The 15,610-nt window shown below is 45.7% G+C and overlaps 1 protein-coding gene across 6 annotated transcripts in view; it reads right to left on the reverse strand.

Moving 5' to 3' along the window:
- MDGA1 (MAM domain containing glycosylphosphatidylinositol anchor 1) overlaps positions 1-15,610 on the reverse strand; it is a 143,747-nt gene that overhangs the window by 73,496 nt on the left and 54,641 nt on the right. For 5 of the 6 annotated variants that reach the window (XM_054063253.1, XM_054063252.1, XM_009559102.2 and 2 more), the window contains 5 exons: positions 14,195-14,391; positions 11,160-11,292; positions 5,698-5,967; positions 4,973-5,302; positions 1,467-1,760 (listed from right to left, as the gene is read on the reverse strand). In XM_054063253.1, coding sequence (XP_053919228.1) covers positions 1,467-1,760; positions 4,973-5,302; positions 5,698-5,967; positions 11,160-11,292; positions 14,195-14,391 — 1,224 coding nt within the window. The remainder of the gene's footprint in view (positions 1-1,466; positions 1,761-4,972; positions 5,303-5,697; positions 5,968-11,159; positions 11,293-14,194; positions 14,392-15,610) is intronic. The other variant, XM_054063254.1, reaches the window with a different exon arrangement.

Below are 15,610 nucleotides of genomic sequence, written 5' to 3' on the forward strand. Positions count from 1 at the left end.
GCACTATATGCATGTAGATGAGGAGAGAAAAAGAAAAGAAAAACACAAAAATAGGTTCTGACATCTAATCAGATCTGCTGTATTGATTTTACAACTTTACCTTTGGAGCAAATCAGTGAAACTGCCACATAATCACCCAGAATTTGCTCTTTCCTTGAGTGTGCCAGTTCAAAAGAAGCTCACACCAACAAGCAAACAGGCACGCACGCATGCACACACACACATGCACATGCACTCACAGACATGTGGATGCCCACATTATCTAAGCAGGTCTCTGGAGGGATGTGAGGGCTAGGGAGGCAGGGGAATTGCTCATCACAGAGGCTGCAGAGCTCCATTATCCACATTTCCGACAAAATGAGAATTCCAGAGCAAGCCACCAGACTAATGAGCTACCCACACTGGAGAATAGCATTTCAGTTAACCACAGCAGCCCCCACGGTGGCATCCACCTCCTTCCAGCTGCGTGAACAAGGTGGAGAAGGATTAACAGACTGTATTGTTCGCTGGGTTTTTTTGTTGGTGGGGATAGGGGAGCCTGTAAAGAGGATGAGGGCAATTCGTGCCCTACTTTCTTGCTTTGCAGTTTGTTTTTCATGCTGATAGAAGGAGTTAATTGACAGCACCAAAACCAAAGCTGCCTGCTCAGGCATAGAACAGGCAGTCCTTCCACAGTTTGTAGACAGGAGACAGCAGCTCAGTTCAACAAACACTCAGTATGCACCCAGCTCCAATTAAGGTTACACAGAACTGAGGGAAAAGGGCTGTTTGGTAGGCTGCTGCATGGACTATGCCACCATTACTCGGGTGAGATCACGATAAAGAATTGCTTGGCCTTGGAAAAAGCTATAGGAAGAGTAGCTGAGTTGCTCTTTACATAGAAGTTCATCACATCTTTGTGTTCTTGGTAGTCATATCAAAGGCTATGCCATAGAACAGCTTCTGGCTTATATCTACCATCTTTTTTGTGTGGGAAGTCATGTCCAGCCTCTCCAGCCCAAGATTCAGGACTGTGATCTACATGGAAGAAAGAGTTGTAGGTGGAAATGGTTCAATCAATATTCATTTGCTACCTTTTGAGTGCTTGACCTTACTATCTTACTGATATAACCTAAGGGGTATTTCACACATATGTAGTACACACATATACCTGGTAAAGATGCTGTTCTGCACTCACCCACTGGCAGGGAAATGGAAAGCACTGTATAGAAACACATTCACAACAACTCTCCATTCCACTTGCAACATGCTGGCCAGACGGTATCCTGCCCTCAGCCTTGTGTAGCCAAGCCAATTAAATAGAAACTGTTCAAAGGCCTCCAGACAACAGATGTCTCCGCTCAGCGCAGTAAGAAAGGTTAACTCTGCCTAAAAGCAGCACTGACCATGTCAACCTAGCTTAGCCCACAGGCTTTTGTGTACACATGCGTTCACGCACTCACTCTGGTACGTAAGGTTATACTCACACTGCACATTGAGCTGCACCAGGGCTTCCCGGGGTCTGATGTTAAAGCCATTGTACCTGGCTGTCTGACACTTATAGGTCCCGCTCATTTCTCGGGTCACACTCTCCAGGTGCAGCTTCCCATCATATGTCTCCATTGTCATTGTCCCTGAAGGCATGGGCATTTCCTTATCTACCCGAGACCAGATGATGGGTGGCTTTGGCTTCCCTCGAACCTCGCACTGCAGCTCAGCCCTGGAGCCCTCACGGACGGTGATGGTGGATTGTCCCTTAGGGACACTGATGGTTGGTGGCACTAAAAGGGAGACAAGAGGGGAATTGTTTTATACTGAGTTTCCAGGGAGCAAGGAACATTCTTGAGACACTCAAGTTTGAGTCACACCAACAGTCCTGAACTACAAAGGTTTCCACAGTGCAACTCCTGTAGGAACACGCTGCCCATGTAATTTATCCTACAGGTTCTGGCACTTCAGGGTACTGAGGAAGATCCCAGCTTCTCCAACAATGTATCCCAATACCAATGGCAAGTGCCAGCTGTACTGGGACATTCCCCCAGCTTCCATCCTTTTGGATGCAAAACGCTCTCCAGCAGCAGGGCTAGCACAGATGAACCTGAAGACAAAAGCCTTTTTTATCCATTTCTCAATTTCTGGTCAGTGAATTTCCCAAGCAGAACTGCAGCCTTTTGGCCAACAAATAAAAATAACATCTGCTAAGATATCCAGTCCCCTTATCTAGATCACACCAAAGCCAAGACTTATAACATTAGTGCTTGCAGATTACACCTCCAGCCTTAAGAGACATCCAGCATCCCTGTAAAGTGTCTTTGCTTACTTTACACTGAGATTTATGGTGCACAAGCTATTACTGACTCACTTGAGTGAGTCGGGTCCCAGCAAAGATCACTGCTGGCATATCTTTCAGGCTGGGAAGAGCTCACACAGCCAAACTGCTGCTGAATCAGGACTAGAGCTGGAGGCTCAGTAAAACTTAAAAAAAAAATAATAAAATCCACCTATCAACTGACATACAAAACTCTGCTGATAAACAAAGCTCAAAAGAAACCTAATGACTGAAAAGGGCAGAGGTGTTGGTGAAAAGAGGTTTGTTGTTCACATCTCCAGCTCCACCAAAAGCTCAGGAAGGGGATGTTTGTGCTAAAACCCATGCAATATTGACATTTTATTTTTATTAGGCTTCAGAGTTAACAGCTCAACCGAGGTAAATATGGCCACAATCATTTTGTGAAAGCTCCTTTTTCAGCCTTTCCTGCTGACAGCAAAGACACTTGGATTGACACTTCTATAACTGCAATGGCCATGTACTTAGTTTCCATTTAAACCAAAGTTTAGAACTACAGAGGCTGTCACAAGCTGGTCTGACCAACATTAGCTCAATTCGGCTCCAGCAAAGGAGAGTGTGCTACAGTAATTGCACACGTTACAGCCCACAGCTTTACAAGTAAATTTAGAATGGCTCCAGACCCGCCTTCCTCTGCAGTGACCTCCCTATGTAAGAGGGAGGCCGCATTTTCAATTTGCAGGTCTCCTGTGGGCTGGGGAGTCTCATCACACCTTGTCCCACCCAGCGTGAAGGGAAGACAGCACCCTTGATGCTTAAAACTGCCAGCAGCCGCTCACTTGGTGAGAGGCAATTTTCTCCATGTGGAAAAGCCGTAAATTGCATTTGAATCTTTTTTTTTAAATGAAAACTACCTCCTCCGAGTTGCTCAGTGGAGGTAGTCACCTTGGTGAGCTCAGGCTTTGCTCAGTGCGGAAATGTGGAGGCAACATTGCCACTCTCCTGTTCTGATCCTGTGGTCTGGGGAAAACCTGATGAGTTTTTATGTATGGACCACATGTCAGAGGTGGCTTGTTGCTATTCATGGGGATGCTGTAGGGAAGGCCACCTCTGGATGACTGTTTTCACTCCCTCAGTCACAAAGCAGCCCTGCTGGCTCAGGCTGCCGAAGAGATGCTTCAAAATGGCTCAGGCTGTCCTCCTTCCCTTCCTCATCAGCAGCATCTGCACGGGCATGGCCAGGCCAGAGCACAGGGCAACCTGTCACCACAGACATCTCCTTTAAGACAGTAAGTGGCTGATGCTAGGACCAAGACCTGTGCCAAAAGAAATTGCCCTGCCTTTTGGTAGAATCCTCCAGGGTCTCCCAGTTCTTCACAGCCTGCTACCCTTGCAGTCTTAAACACAACTGCACTCTGCCATCTAGTGATCTTGGGCAAAAAAAGATTGATCCTGCTGGCAGCAGTAGCACAAAAGGTCAGGAGAGCCAACTTTTCACAGGGATTGGTGGTTCCTCCACAGTTTTGTACACTACACAGCAGTGTACCTGCTGGTACAACGGGGTTGGTGTCTGCTGGCACAGAGAGTGCTCTGCCTTCCAGGGCTGCCAGCAGAAGGTAAGCACCACCCTTCAGTGTTTACTAAGCCCACAGCGTGGTCAGGGCTCAATCTCCGTGCTGCTATGAGCACTGCATGCAGTCCCATTGGGAGCAGGCTGTACCCAGAATTTCTGCAGGGAGACAGGGACTTCCTAAAGCATCAAAAGCAGTCACAGCACTTTCTGCTGCAACGCTGAAATGAATATCCAGAATCAAGACAAGGATCAGTGTGGTCAATGGATCCAGTATAATCAGCAACTGAGAAGAAGCTTTCTGTGAAGGTTCAGGACAAAATCTGTTGGCAGCTGGCTCCCCTCAGGAGTCTTCATCTACTAGCCCAGTGTTGCTTTGTGCTGTACCCTCAAAGTCCTGGAAAGGCAACAAGATGACATGGATATAACGGAAAGCAGAGCTGGACCCATCACTTTCCCAGAAGCAAAAAGGCAGCCTTGAGACCCTTCATGTCAGTCACCTTGTGGATTGAAAATACCATCATGGATTAGTCCTGTCCTCATCAAGTCATAGGATGAAACTTTGACCCTGGTTTTAACAGTGGAGGCATTTATATCGCTTGGACTCCTAACAGACAGTGCCCAAGACAGACTGGAACTACAATCCAGTAAACATTAAAGCTCTTAACAGAATGTGCTTTGACGTGACACCAATCTCCTGCTCACAACACTGAAAACGGACATTTCTCATAAGCAATGCTAAAGAGAAGAGCAAGCAGCTTTCTTTCTCTTTTACTTCCTCCTAAGCAAAGCGATGTTTGCAATTTGGTGAAATACCACCCCCTTTCTTCCCCTACAATTTGGAGGAACAACCACACTCTAAATCTGTTGCTGTATCTTTGACTGGCCTGCACACAGGAATTTTCATAAGGAGAAGACAAAGGAGGATCTGCTTGGTGCATAACACATCTGGCAGAGGAAGTGTAACTATCAGTCATCTCAGCCAAATACCTGCCTGAGGATTTGAGATGTTTCCCCACTTGGAATCAAGGCACTTGTATGAGGTCCTTCAAAAAAAACCAGAGGCATGGAGGTGGGGGGCAGGTCGTGATGCCAGTCACTCCTCTGAGGTCCCCAGCTGCCACAGAGAGGCTCACCTGTCTCTGAGGAGATGTTCACCTCAACACTGAGGTCAGGAATGGGTGCTCCCTGGAAGGTAGCCACACACAGGTAGGTGCCATAGTCACTGAATCTCAGGTCAATAATCTCCAAGCTGCAGGTCACAGGTGGGAGCTCGGGGTCATTCCGGGTGATGAGTAACCGGTCTGAGAACTTGGCTGGTTTCCCATTCTTATACCAGGAATAGACAACTTTCTCCTGGGGGACAGCATCTACATGGCATGAGAGCTTCAAGTCTTGCCCTAACTGGATGGTCTCACTCTCTTTAATCACATCAGGGGTGATTTGGAATGTGGCATTCTTCATGGCTGGGATGAACACAAGTGCAAAACCAGTTAAGGAAAACAAAGTATCTTGCATGGGACAGGAAAACAGCTCTTAGCCCCTCAGAATGCAACATATCCATGCAAAACCTGTCCAAAGACCTCTCCCAGTAACATGTCCACAAGATATCCCCAGGCCCTCACATGTGGCTGGCTGGGATCATTCTCCAGTCCAGTTTACTGCTCCTGCTCAGGATGAGGCTGCAAGCAGTGCTAGCACAGTTCTTTGGGAGCAGAGAAGCTTGCACACACACTTCTCCAGAATACTAATTGCTGTTAAGTTTCATATTCACTCTCAGATGTACAAGAACAGTCAGAAGAAATGCACAGCTAGCCCCTCCACCCTGAAAACCCATGCTCTGTGAAAAAGAACAACTTACACCGCACCAGCAGGGTCACTGTCTTCTTTGCTGGGTTCCCGACGTTGTTGATGGCTGTGCAATTGTAGTAGCCAGAGTCCTCCACATGGATCCCCCAGATGGTGAGGTTTCCTCCTTGCACAAGGCTGTTGCGAGGCATTAGGCCAGGAGAGTGAGACCAAACCACCTCTGGCTGTGGATCACCGCCTGTCAGAGAGCACTGCATAGTGATGTTATCACCAGGGTTGACCACCAGCGTCTCATTGACAGACAGCTTCAAAGCAGGTGGGGCTGAAAAAGTACAAGGAGGGACACTTCTGAGCTTGATAAAAACTTATCCACTTGCCTGTGCACAGCTTCATACTTTCTAGGATTTGTTCTGGAAGACGGCTGATTTGAGTAGAAAGAGCTAGAGAGATTCATTAATTCATTACAAATATAAGGTATTTATGAAACTAAAGTAGGATTATTACTCTGTCTTTGAATTGGAGTACTCTGCTTTGTTATGGTTAGGAAACACTGCAGGCAGGCCACACCACGCCAGAATGGAGGTCATACCTAAAAAACTCCACCACTAGAGCTTAGCATTGGGGCACAAACTTGGTATTATGTTTTACCAGTGTTCAGTGCAGGTTCTCTAGGGCTTAGATCTCAGGTCAGAAAAAATGTCTGATGAGCCCTCTGTGCACAGGTCAAAGTGGCAACCAGGCAAAATCTGGCAGTGGAAAACCCAAGGTTAGAGGCTTCTTGACTCCTGATCAAAAAAAACCTGCAGCAACGCAGCAGTGCAATGTAAAGTCATTGTGGCTCTGCATTACTTACCTGCACCACATCCAGTCCATTCCCCTGCAGACACCACAGTGCTTCTTGTTCTCCTTGTATTTAACTCACCTGACTCTAGGCAGGCTCTGCAGAAGCAGCACTGGAGAAAAAGGCTCAACTGGTAGCTCCTACTGGAGCACCTATATCTTCCTCGCTTTAACACTATTTTGTATTATGCTAATGCCTTGGACAGAAACAGCACAATGGACTGAGACCTAAGAAAGAACAAGAGATTCATTTTCACAAGCCATGAGAAGTTGCAGCCACAGATTGAGCTCATCATCTCAAGACCTGATTCAAAACATGTTGGTAAGCTCACTGGGATGTCCAGTGTTTGATGGATGGCTCTCACAATCCCAAGAGAAGGTCAGGCAGAGCACCAGGCCCATGTTTAGTCACAGCCTGCTCCTTCTGCCTGACCACCAGATCTCCAACCTGACAGAGAGGTGGAGAGAGGACAAGCTCATAGGAGCCTGCTTGAATCCAACAGCTGTTTCTGTTCAAGGACAGTTGGGATTAAATCACTCCTCCCATGCAGTGTTGCCATCCCAAGAAGGAGTTTGGGGAAAGGTCTACTATTAAAAAAGGAACTCAGCTACCCCATGATATGCCTCTCCATCTCTCACACCCAACTAGACATCTTTGAGAGACAAAGTCTTTGCCAGGCAGCTGGTTGCTGCAGCTTGGAGCCTGAAACAGAGGACCAGGACCTGTCCACACCATTAACAGAACATGAATAGAAGCTTTGCATCCACTCTTAACCTTCTCCACCTCCACAGGTGTCGAATACACTTTTCTATAGAACCTAGGGGCTATAGACCAGGTCATAGAGATTGTCTTTCATGCAGAACTGAACAACTGAGACTCAAAATGTCTAGAAAACCTCTCCTTTGAATACCCCAGCACCTGGTTTCGGTTTATTTTATTTCTGCACCATTCTCACTATATCCCTCTCTCCAGGAAGTGATCCATAAAACTTCCCATTGTATTCTCTACTTCATTCTGTGAAAAGCCTTTTAAAGCCCTTGTCAGCACCATCACTGGTTTCATCCAGACAGAGCTGAGAACGTAACAGTCCCCAGCACAAAGGCAGTGAGTGTGTTTTAAGTAACAGCCATAATAATGCAAAATAAGACATCGTTCCATATTCATGAAGCCTGATTTAACAGTATCATTATTTCTGCCTCCTCTCTCCCTGGACCCTGTGTTAATGAGCTGTGCTGGATTTGTGTTAGGTCTCTGAATTACAGCCCATACAAACAAGGCAAGGAGGACTGCTCTCTCCTCAGCATCAGCACCATAATTTAGCTGTGCAACTACTACTGTGCTGGGATATTGCTTTGGTGCATTGAACCAAATGTCCTCTCATTGGCCATGGTACTTGTTGTTTGTGTCACAGGTAGCCAGCTGTGCCTAAGGAAGAAGGCAACTTCTCTTCCACCTGCAATGGCCATTTTGAAGCCAGTGGTTGGAGTCCTTGACTTTTGAAGGACCTGCAAAAATCTGCACTCAGAGCCTTTGACAGGTCTCTTTGCTGGAGTCTTGGAAACAGTGTGCAAGGGCTAATACACACTAATCAGCAAAAGAAGAATTTGTACATCCTCTTCAAGCTCCAGGAGCTTTCAGAAGACACTATGAAGCACAGGAACGCAATAGCTCAACTCACTATGGTAGGGCAGGACAGGTGCCTGTCACTAATAGGCTGTCAGCTGAGAGTAGCTGACACCAAATACCTATTCCTGCCCTCTGGCCTTGAACTGGTCTCACGTTCACAGGACACAGACCAACTGAGATGCAGCATCTTGCCTGGGAATCTCCATCCAATCCCATCGGAGACAGAGAAAGGCTGAGATTAGTCTCTATTTGAAGACAGCATGTCAGAATTGGGGAGCAGAAATCAGAGATCCTGCAGGCTCCAGTTAAGATTTAGGACTCTTGCTGTGTTGGATGTGCACATATCTGATCAATACTCACCTTGCCCAGTTCTGGGTAAGGCAACACGGAAAAAAAAGTGACATGCTGGTGAAAGCACTGCCTCAGGGCAGGTTGTGAGTGCATGCAAGAGGGAGGCAGGGAAATGGTAAAGCTGCCACCCACATGGCTCCAGGTAGTAAGCTCCCATGATGTGTCCCAAAACGGAACCCTGGCTGTGGCAGTCAGCAAGGGCTCCCACTCCCACTCCTGGCTGCAGACAGAGGTTAACAGTCTGCAGACATTGTTATGCAGGAGATGAATCTCATTTATTTGTAACCTGTGGCAATTCCTTTTGTTCTTGGCTCAGAAAACCTGCTGGCGGAGTCTGCGAGCAGCAAGGGGACCATTAAAAACAAAGAGTCGCTTTCAGTTCCCTTTGAAGTCCAATTTGCTGCAGTAAAACTGCAGGAGAATTAACCAGCTGGGCTGCTTAATTTTGCAGAAATTGAAGAAGGGGAAAACATCAGCCTGACCCTGCTGGAGCAGGTGACAACAGTCCAGTGCTGAGTTGGTCCTGTGGCTTCGCGGACCCAATCTACCAGGCTAGAGCCATGCAACGGCAGCACAACAGAGGAGGAGCAGGGGAAACCTCTTTCCCATTTAAGGCTGCAGACCAAGAACCTTCCCCTGCTGCAAGGGCCAAACTGCTGATACAGAGCTCTGGAGAAGCACATCTCCTTGTGGGAGACTATGATCTGCCCAAAGGCCACCGCTGGAGGAGCCAAAGCAAGCCATGTGAGGAACAGCAAACAAACTGGGAAGAAAAGATTCCCTTAGCCTGACCTGACCTGTCCCACCAATTCCCCTCTAGATTTGTAGTACTTGGGTCTATAAATATTTAAGAGATCAACTTCCATGCATCTCGGCACCCTTTGGGCCCTCCTCCGTTACAAAGGTGAAAGCAACCTGATTGAAGCTGCTCAGGATTCTGAGCACAGCCAAGGCAACTGAGGCCGCAAAGGCACAAGCGCAAGAGGGAAAGAAGAGACCTATGCAAAAAAAGGAGAGAATTAAAGATTTTTTAAAAATATTTTCTTATCTATGCACAATACTATCTACAGGGCAAGTAAGCCAGACAACATTTCATGTTAAATATACATGTGTTATCTAACACAAACCCTGCTCACATCACAATACTAGTTTCATTTTCATCACCAGCTTGTAATACAATTTGCTAGGAACAAATTTTCCACGGCTCCTTTGAGCTTGTAGTGTTAGGCTTCACTGTAATTATGTATAAATATGTGTTAATAACTAAACAACAGGAAAAAGGAACTAGATGTATGTGCTACGTGGTCCAAGTTTGGAGCTTAGACAAGTACCTAGGAAGCTGGTATAAATTCAGCCATATCACTGGCTTATGATCTGGCTACAACCTGAAAATACATTTTCCCCATTCACTCAGTAAAGGGGCTAGACTGAACTGAAGGAGAGTTTCCCTGTGCTTGGGCTTGCAGGAGAGGGAGTGGACATGAAGGAAAATTTGATTTTCTAACTCTTCAAAGGTAAAGACACAACAGGGAAGAAAAGCTGTATGAGATCACTTTCTTCATCACGAGCACAAGAGAGGTTTTTAAAGGGAATATTCCGCATTTGCTATGGTCTCATCCTGAGAGAAATTCAGGCAATGGTGTGAGTTGCTCAAGACATCTTACTACATAGAGAATATTTTTTTCTGACATTATCTACAGTTCATTTTAAGCTCATTATCTTTCCTCTTCCTAGATAAAATGACGCAACTATTGTTCAGCACCTTGGGCTCAAGTCAGATCAATAAACATAATTTATACAGTATCAACAACATCCCATCAACAGTTTGCAACATCAAAAGAGTCTTGTTTCCACTGCACAAAGATGACACAAGGGATGCAAACTGTTCTGTGTTACATTAGAGAGGTGAATAATTCAAGCAACTACAATGTCTTTCTTTCTGATCATGGAATACCTCAGGGCTGGAAGCAATTTCCTGACATTTATCTATTATTTGAAACTAGTCAACATGCGGGGGCTTTGTGGGTGGGGTTTTTGGTATGTTTTGTTTTTAACGGGCAGGTTGCAATCAGGTCTTTGCAAGTATTTGGTACATAATACTCAGTTGTCAGTCAGTTTGGTGCCTCTTGCTTGACTCTTTGTAATTGTAGGTTCACTCAAGCACAGTGAGTATGAATGTCAGTGCAAAATTTATCTACTGGGAAGGTACCAGAGATATTTGCTTTCCACAAACATCAGTACCAGCAGATCCTGTTAGCTGGAAAGTGCTCAGAGGACATCCTTGCAAACCAGGCCAGAGTCACACATGAATGAATTATATGTAAGGACTCTTGCAGCATCTGCCCCTCTGTAGGCTGTATCATCTATTTTTAAAGTCACTTAGAATTATAAATAAATAAAACAGTGTCTGGATTGAAAAATCACATAGTACCTCAACACCTACAAGTAGTCTGTTTTAATGATCTCGTGACAGTCCCGGCCAAAGCATCGGCTATATGCAGCGGCAAACCAGATTAGAGTATCTCTGGCTACAAAACTTCTGTAGGAAGACTTTGTAATCCTAGCAGCCATGTACATGAAATATAGAGTTCTATAGGCCTGGGACAGAGTGCTGTATGACCACCCCGGAGGGGTAATGGCTGTTAAGCAGGGCAAGAGAACAGAGGGCTGCAGGGACTCTCTACATTCCCTCTTACCTGTGGTGTTTGTGAGCTGGAACGTGATGGATTTGTCAGGGATGCTGCAGACATTGCGGACAGACACCTGGCATGTGTAGCTGGCATAGTCCTGAGGCCGCAAGTTCTTCAGCTTCAGGACTTTGGTTTCACCCTGGGAGTTGAGGGAAAAAAAGGGAGGAGAAAAGGCACGGGTGTACAAAGCAGAGCTCACCATTGCAAGTCCACAAGCTGGCTCAAAGTTTACAAAATACCAGCAACTCCCATTGAAACCGCAAGGGAACCGTGTACACCCCAAGCTCCCCTAGCTATATTTAAAGGATACAAAATATTTGTAGTCGCAACTCACCTCCAGGATTTCTCAAAACACCTAGCAACTGACTGACATTTAACCTGAAAGCAGTGCTGAGCAAGTCTAGACATAATTTCTCATCAACTGCTGACAGAATTATCTTGCAGAACTGGAAAAACATTAAACGTCCAAGAACAGACCCTGATTTCACATTGAGGTGTCAGCAGGAACCCAAGGGAAGTCGCTGAGGTCCCAACATTACAAAACCAAAGTAAATCAGAGCAGATTCAGGCATTGATGCTGGCCTAGATATGACATATTCAATAGTTAGGTTGTAAAAATTTGCTCTACAGGGGGAAAAAAATGATAATTCAGAGAAATACTTAAAGGACCCATTGGATCATCGAGTCCAACCATTCCTAACACTCCCTAAACCATGTCCCTAAGCACTTCATCCACCCGTTCCTTAAACACCTCCAGGGATTTATGCTAGTGTAAATCCAGAGTGACTGCACTGACTTTGATAGCTTTTCTCATACTACGGTAACAAACAAAATCACTCCCTGGCACTCCATCATTAAGTGACTTGTTGCATAAACAGAATAAAGTTGTTGAATTAACAATAGATGCAGTTGGTAGATTTTTATTTATGGCATGCAGAAAGCTCTGAGATGCATCCTGTGGTTTGCACACCCCCCAACTCATACGTCTTTCCACAACAGCTTGTCATTGTTGGTCTCCTTGTGTTTGTCTAAATCTCTTTAGGAGAAACCATTCCATAATTGCCTGCAAATGTTAGAAGGTGTTAGCACAACAAATCCTCTTGAGGACAACCTCAAGGGACTAGACGATGAGCTCAAGCATGCTAATATGTAGAGAAAAAGGATCTGAACTGAGTAAATTAGAAAGATAAATACCTATGAGACCAATAACCCTATGAAAGTCCTGTCCCCTGAGACTGGTTGGTATGCCACACAAATGATGACATTTACAATGTGCATGTCAACTACTGATTTAGAGGGTCATATGCATCCTGTTTATCGATTAGTACATGTTGGGTAAATGTGTATAAACCTTCAGTGTAAATAGGTTTTTTAAAAGGTTAAACAGTAAAGTCTTCACCTTCTTTTTAACATGAAAGCCTACCCAAACGTGACCCTGGTGCCAGTTCATCTCTAAGGCAACACTACAAATCCCCGTGAAGGGTGCTTTGTTAAACATAGTGCATTTGAGCTCCAGCAAGATTTTTGCCTCCCAACAGTGTTGCAGAGGTCTGTTTTTGCTAACTACAAACCTTACTAACAAAAACTCAGAGGTTTCTGTTGGTGCTAGGAAGAGGACCATAAGAATATGCCTGTGTGAGCACAGCGGTCCAAACACCCTCTCTCAGAGCTTGGAACAACTCATCATAGTGGGAACATTGCCCAAAAGGAGCTGCAGAACGCTGGGTCATTTACACTTTAATGCTTTAACACAGTGAATTTCTGCCAGATGCTTTGTTCAGCTGAAGAAAATCTGAAGTCCTAAGACATTGTCTCATTAAGTAATATCTCCAGTTAACTACACTGAGCTTAGTGAAAGCTGGAAGAGCACGTGGTGCCTTCCTATAAGGCCAGGAATGTGCTGGTTAGATGCCACATAGCATGGGACTAGACAAAGCTCTCATCAGTGCCAAAGAGCAGTGCTGACCTACAGCATTTCTGCAAATCTGCTGTTAACCTGCAGCTCCCTTCTCATCCCCCAGCACGTTTCCATTTGGCTGCCCATCTCCATGACCTACAGAGATGGTGTGTTTCAATAAAATATGAACATGACTACATTAACTGCAAGGTTGCCTGGGGCATCGTTCAGAAATCAAACTTGGCCAGAATGTGCTTAGGGCCCAGCTTTGCGAACACAGGGCGGTGCGTGGGATGAAATAGGTGCCCTGGGGAGCTGCCCTTTCAGCCCTCCCTTCCCGCTCATCACTGCCTCGTACCATCAAATACCCTTGCTGGAAACACTCGGGCTAGTTAGCGTCTGAAGGACATTTAGAGCCAGAGCTCAGCTTAGAATAACATGCCCAGAATGTCTTGGCAAAAGAAAACTTCCCCTCTATCTCACACTGTGTTAGCAGCTAATTACTGTGAAGAAAGTAGCATTTAGAGGGGTAAGTCCAGCACAGGCAAGCATGAGAAGCAGAAAGGTTGTGGACACCTTGTCACAGGATGACGGTTAGAGAAAGTGCCCTGGCAGTTGTACTACCTCTTTACTTGTGGCCATTAGGAAAAACTCTTCATCATTTGCCTCATCGATCCCACAACAGTTCCTGCCATTTGCTCATTTTGCTGAACAGGAAGCAACTCCCCTGATTTATAGAGTTCAGGAACTCAATTAAGGAAAAAAAAATTCGTCATGGAAGATAAGAGACCCAAACTTGGCATTTTTGCTTGGATTATACTCTCAGCCATCCAACAGCCATGTAGCCTCAGTAGGGGAGCTGTGATCTGCTCTTCCTAGGACAGTGCCTAAAACCGGAAGGGATGGCATGGCAAGTGCTTCTAGGCTGTCACAGTCCTGCTGCTGCTCTGCTCCTCTTTCCCTGGAAACTCTCCCCACATATAGATGTGGGCTTTACCAGCTCTTTTGGACATAGTGTTCCTTGCAGTGTCCACCAGCCTCTCCTCAGCATCATAATCTATGCAGGGATGGAAACATCCACTACAGAGAGCCCTCCAACATCAAGAAGGTCAGCACAAGCTAGTGGAGGTTTCAATTTTTTCACCTGTGTGTAGAGGGGTTCATAGATGTCCACGCCATTGTCCTGACTGTGGGAAAGTGTCTCAGATCCTCGTTTCCAGATGAAGCGAGCTGGTGGGTTGGAGTTGACAGTGCAGCGAAGGAAGACAGTCTTCTCCTGGTAAAAGCTGCCACGCACATCGCTGATGGTCTGATGAACAGTGAGAACAGGTTCATCTAGATCTGGAAGGAAGGCAAGGAGGGCCACAGCAGTTGTTAGTAAAACTTGGACTGCACATACAGCCCGCAGAGCAGATGATGCTCCAGGCACAGTAGGTGATAGGGGAAGCTCTCATACATTTGGCTGATGACGACTGTTGAATTAAGAGCTGATCTGAGGGCAGGTAAAACAAACAATATCTAAAGGGAACAGGTAGGAGAAGCCGTAATTTTCCTGCTTGCCACACAACCTTCAGAGAACATAAAGCACATTCTTGTTTACAGATCTCCTGTTGTCCTTGAGCAAACTGCCTGCCTGACACACGCCTCTCAGACTAGTGAGCTGGGATTCCAGGAAACTCTGCTCCACCATAATTTTTTCTGTCCCCGCTTTCCACTTCCCAAATCCCTTCTGAAATCACAGGGCTATGCCCACAGCTGTGAGATCACCCCAGAAAGAACATAACAAACCTTCAAGTGAAGGAGGTAGGAATAGGTATCAGGACAAGATCAAGAAGCTGAGGTGGAGAGTCATCTCATAGACAGAAGCAAGTTTCATGGGGTGCCATGGGAACATGAAATGTAAAACACTGCGATAGGTATGTACAGTCTCTCTCTCCTCCTATTAAAACATCCTCTGTGTATTTTCTTCTTTTCAAAGTCTGTGCTGACTCTCCCTCTTCAGCAACTTCTACTGACTGCATCCCTATCACCCACCCCTAAAATGATCAGATTCTTTTCTGTTTTCTCCTTTTACAGAACACATTCCTTCCAGCTTCCCTCACCATACCAATCCCAATTCCCATACTTTAGCAAACATGCAACCATCACAATTAGATCAATGGTTATCAGTTACTTCACTTGCAAGGACAAACAATAGCCCTACACAAAAGCATACTTTCTCCATCCACCCAGGGTACACTGCTGCCCAGGGGCTTCCCTTCTGCTGAAAAGGAGATAATTTTCTTGGGTTTTAGCACCAGACATCAAAGGCTGAACACCGAAGCATGAAGCAAATCTCAGAGCCGATGGATCCTCCTCCTCTCAGAATCACTTTGAGATTATCTGTGCTTAAATGTAAAGATTCCATTTCAAGAGATGGTACCAATTAGCTGTCTAAAACTTAGGCATGGTGCCCTCAAGCATATCCTGTAAGGCATCTGTTAGGCTCAGCTGAAGCAATTCTATGTCTTAAGCAGCTTTAAAACCCTCTCTTCAACTGCAAGGAAACTGAGGTACACAC

The sequence above is a fragment of the Cuculus canorus genome, chromosome 3 (genome assembly GCF_017976375.1).
Source record: "Cuculus canorus isolate bCucCan1 chromosome 3, bCucCan1.pri, whole genome shotgun sequence".
NCBI lineage: Eukaryota > Metazoa > Chordata > Aves > Cuculiformes > Cuculidae > Cuculus > Cuculus canorus.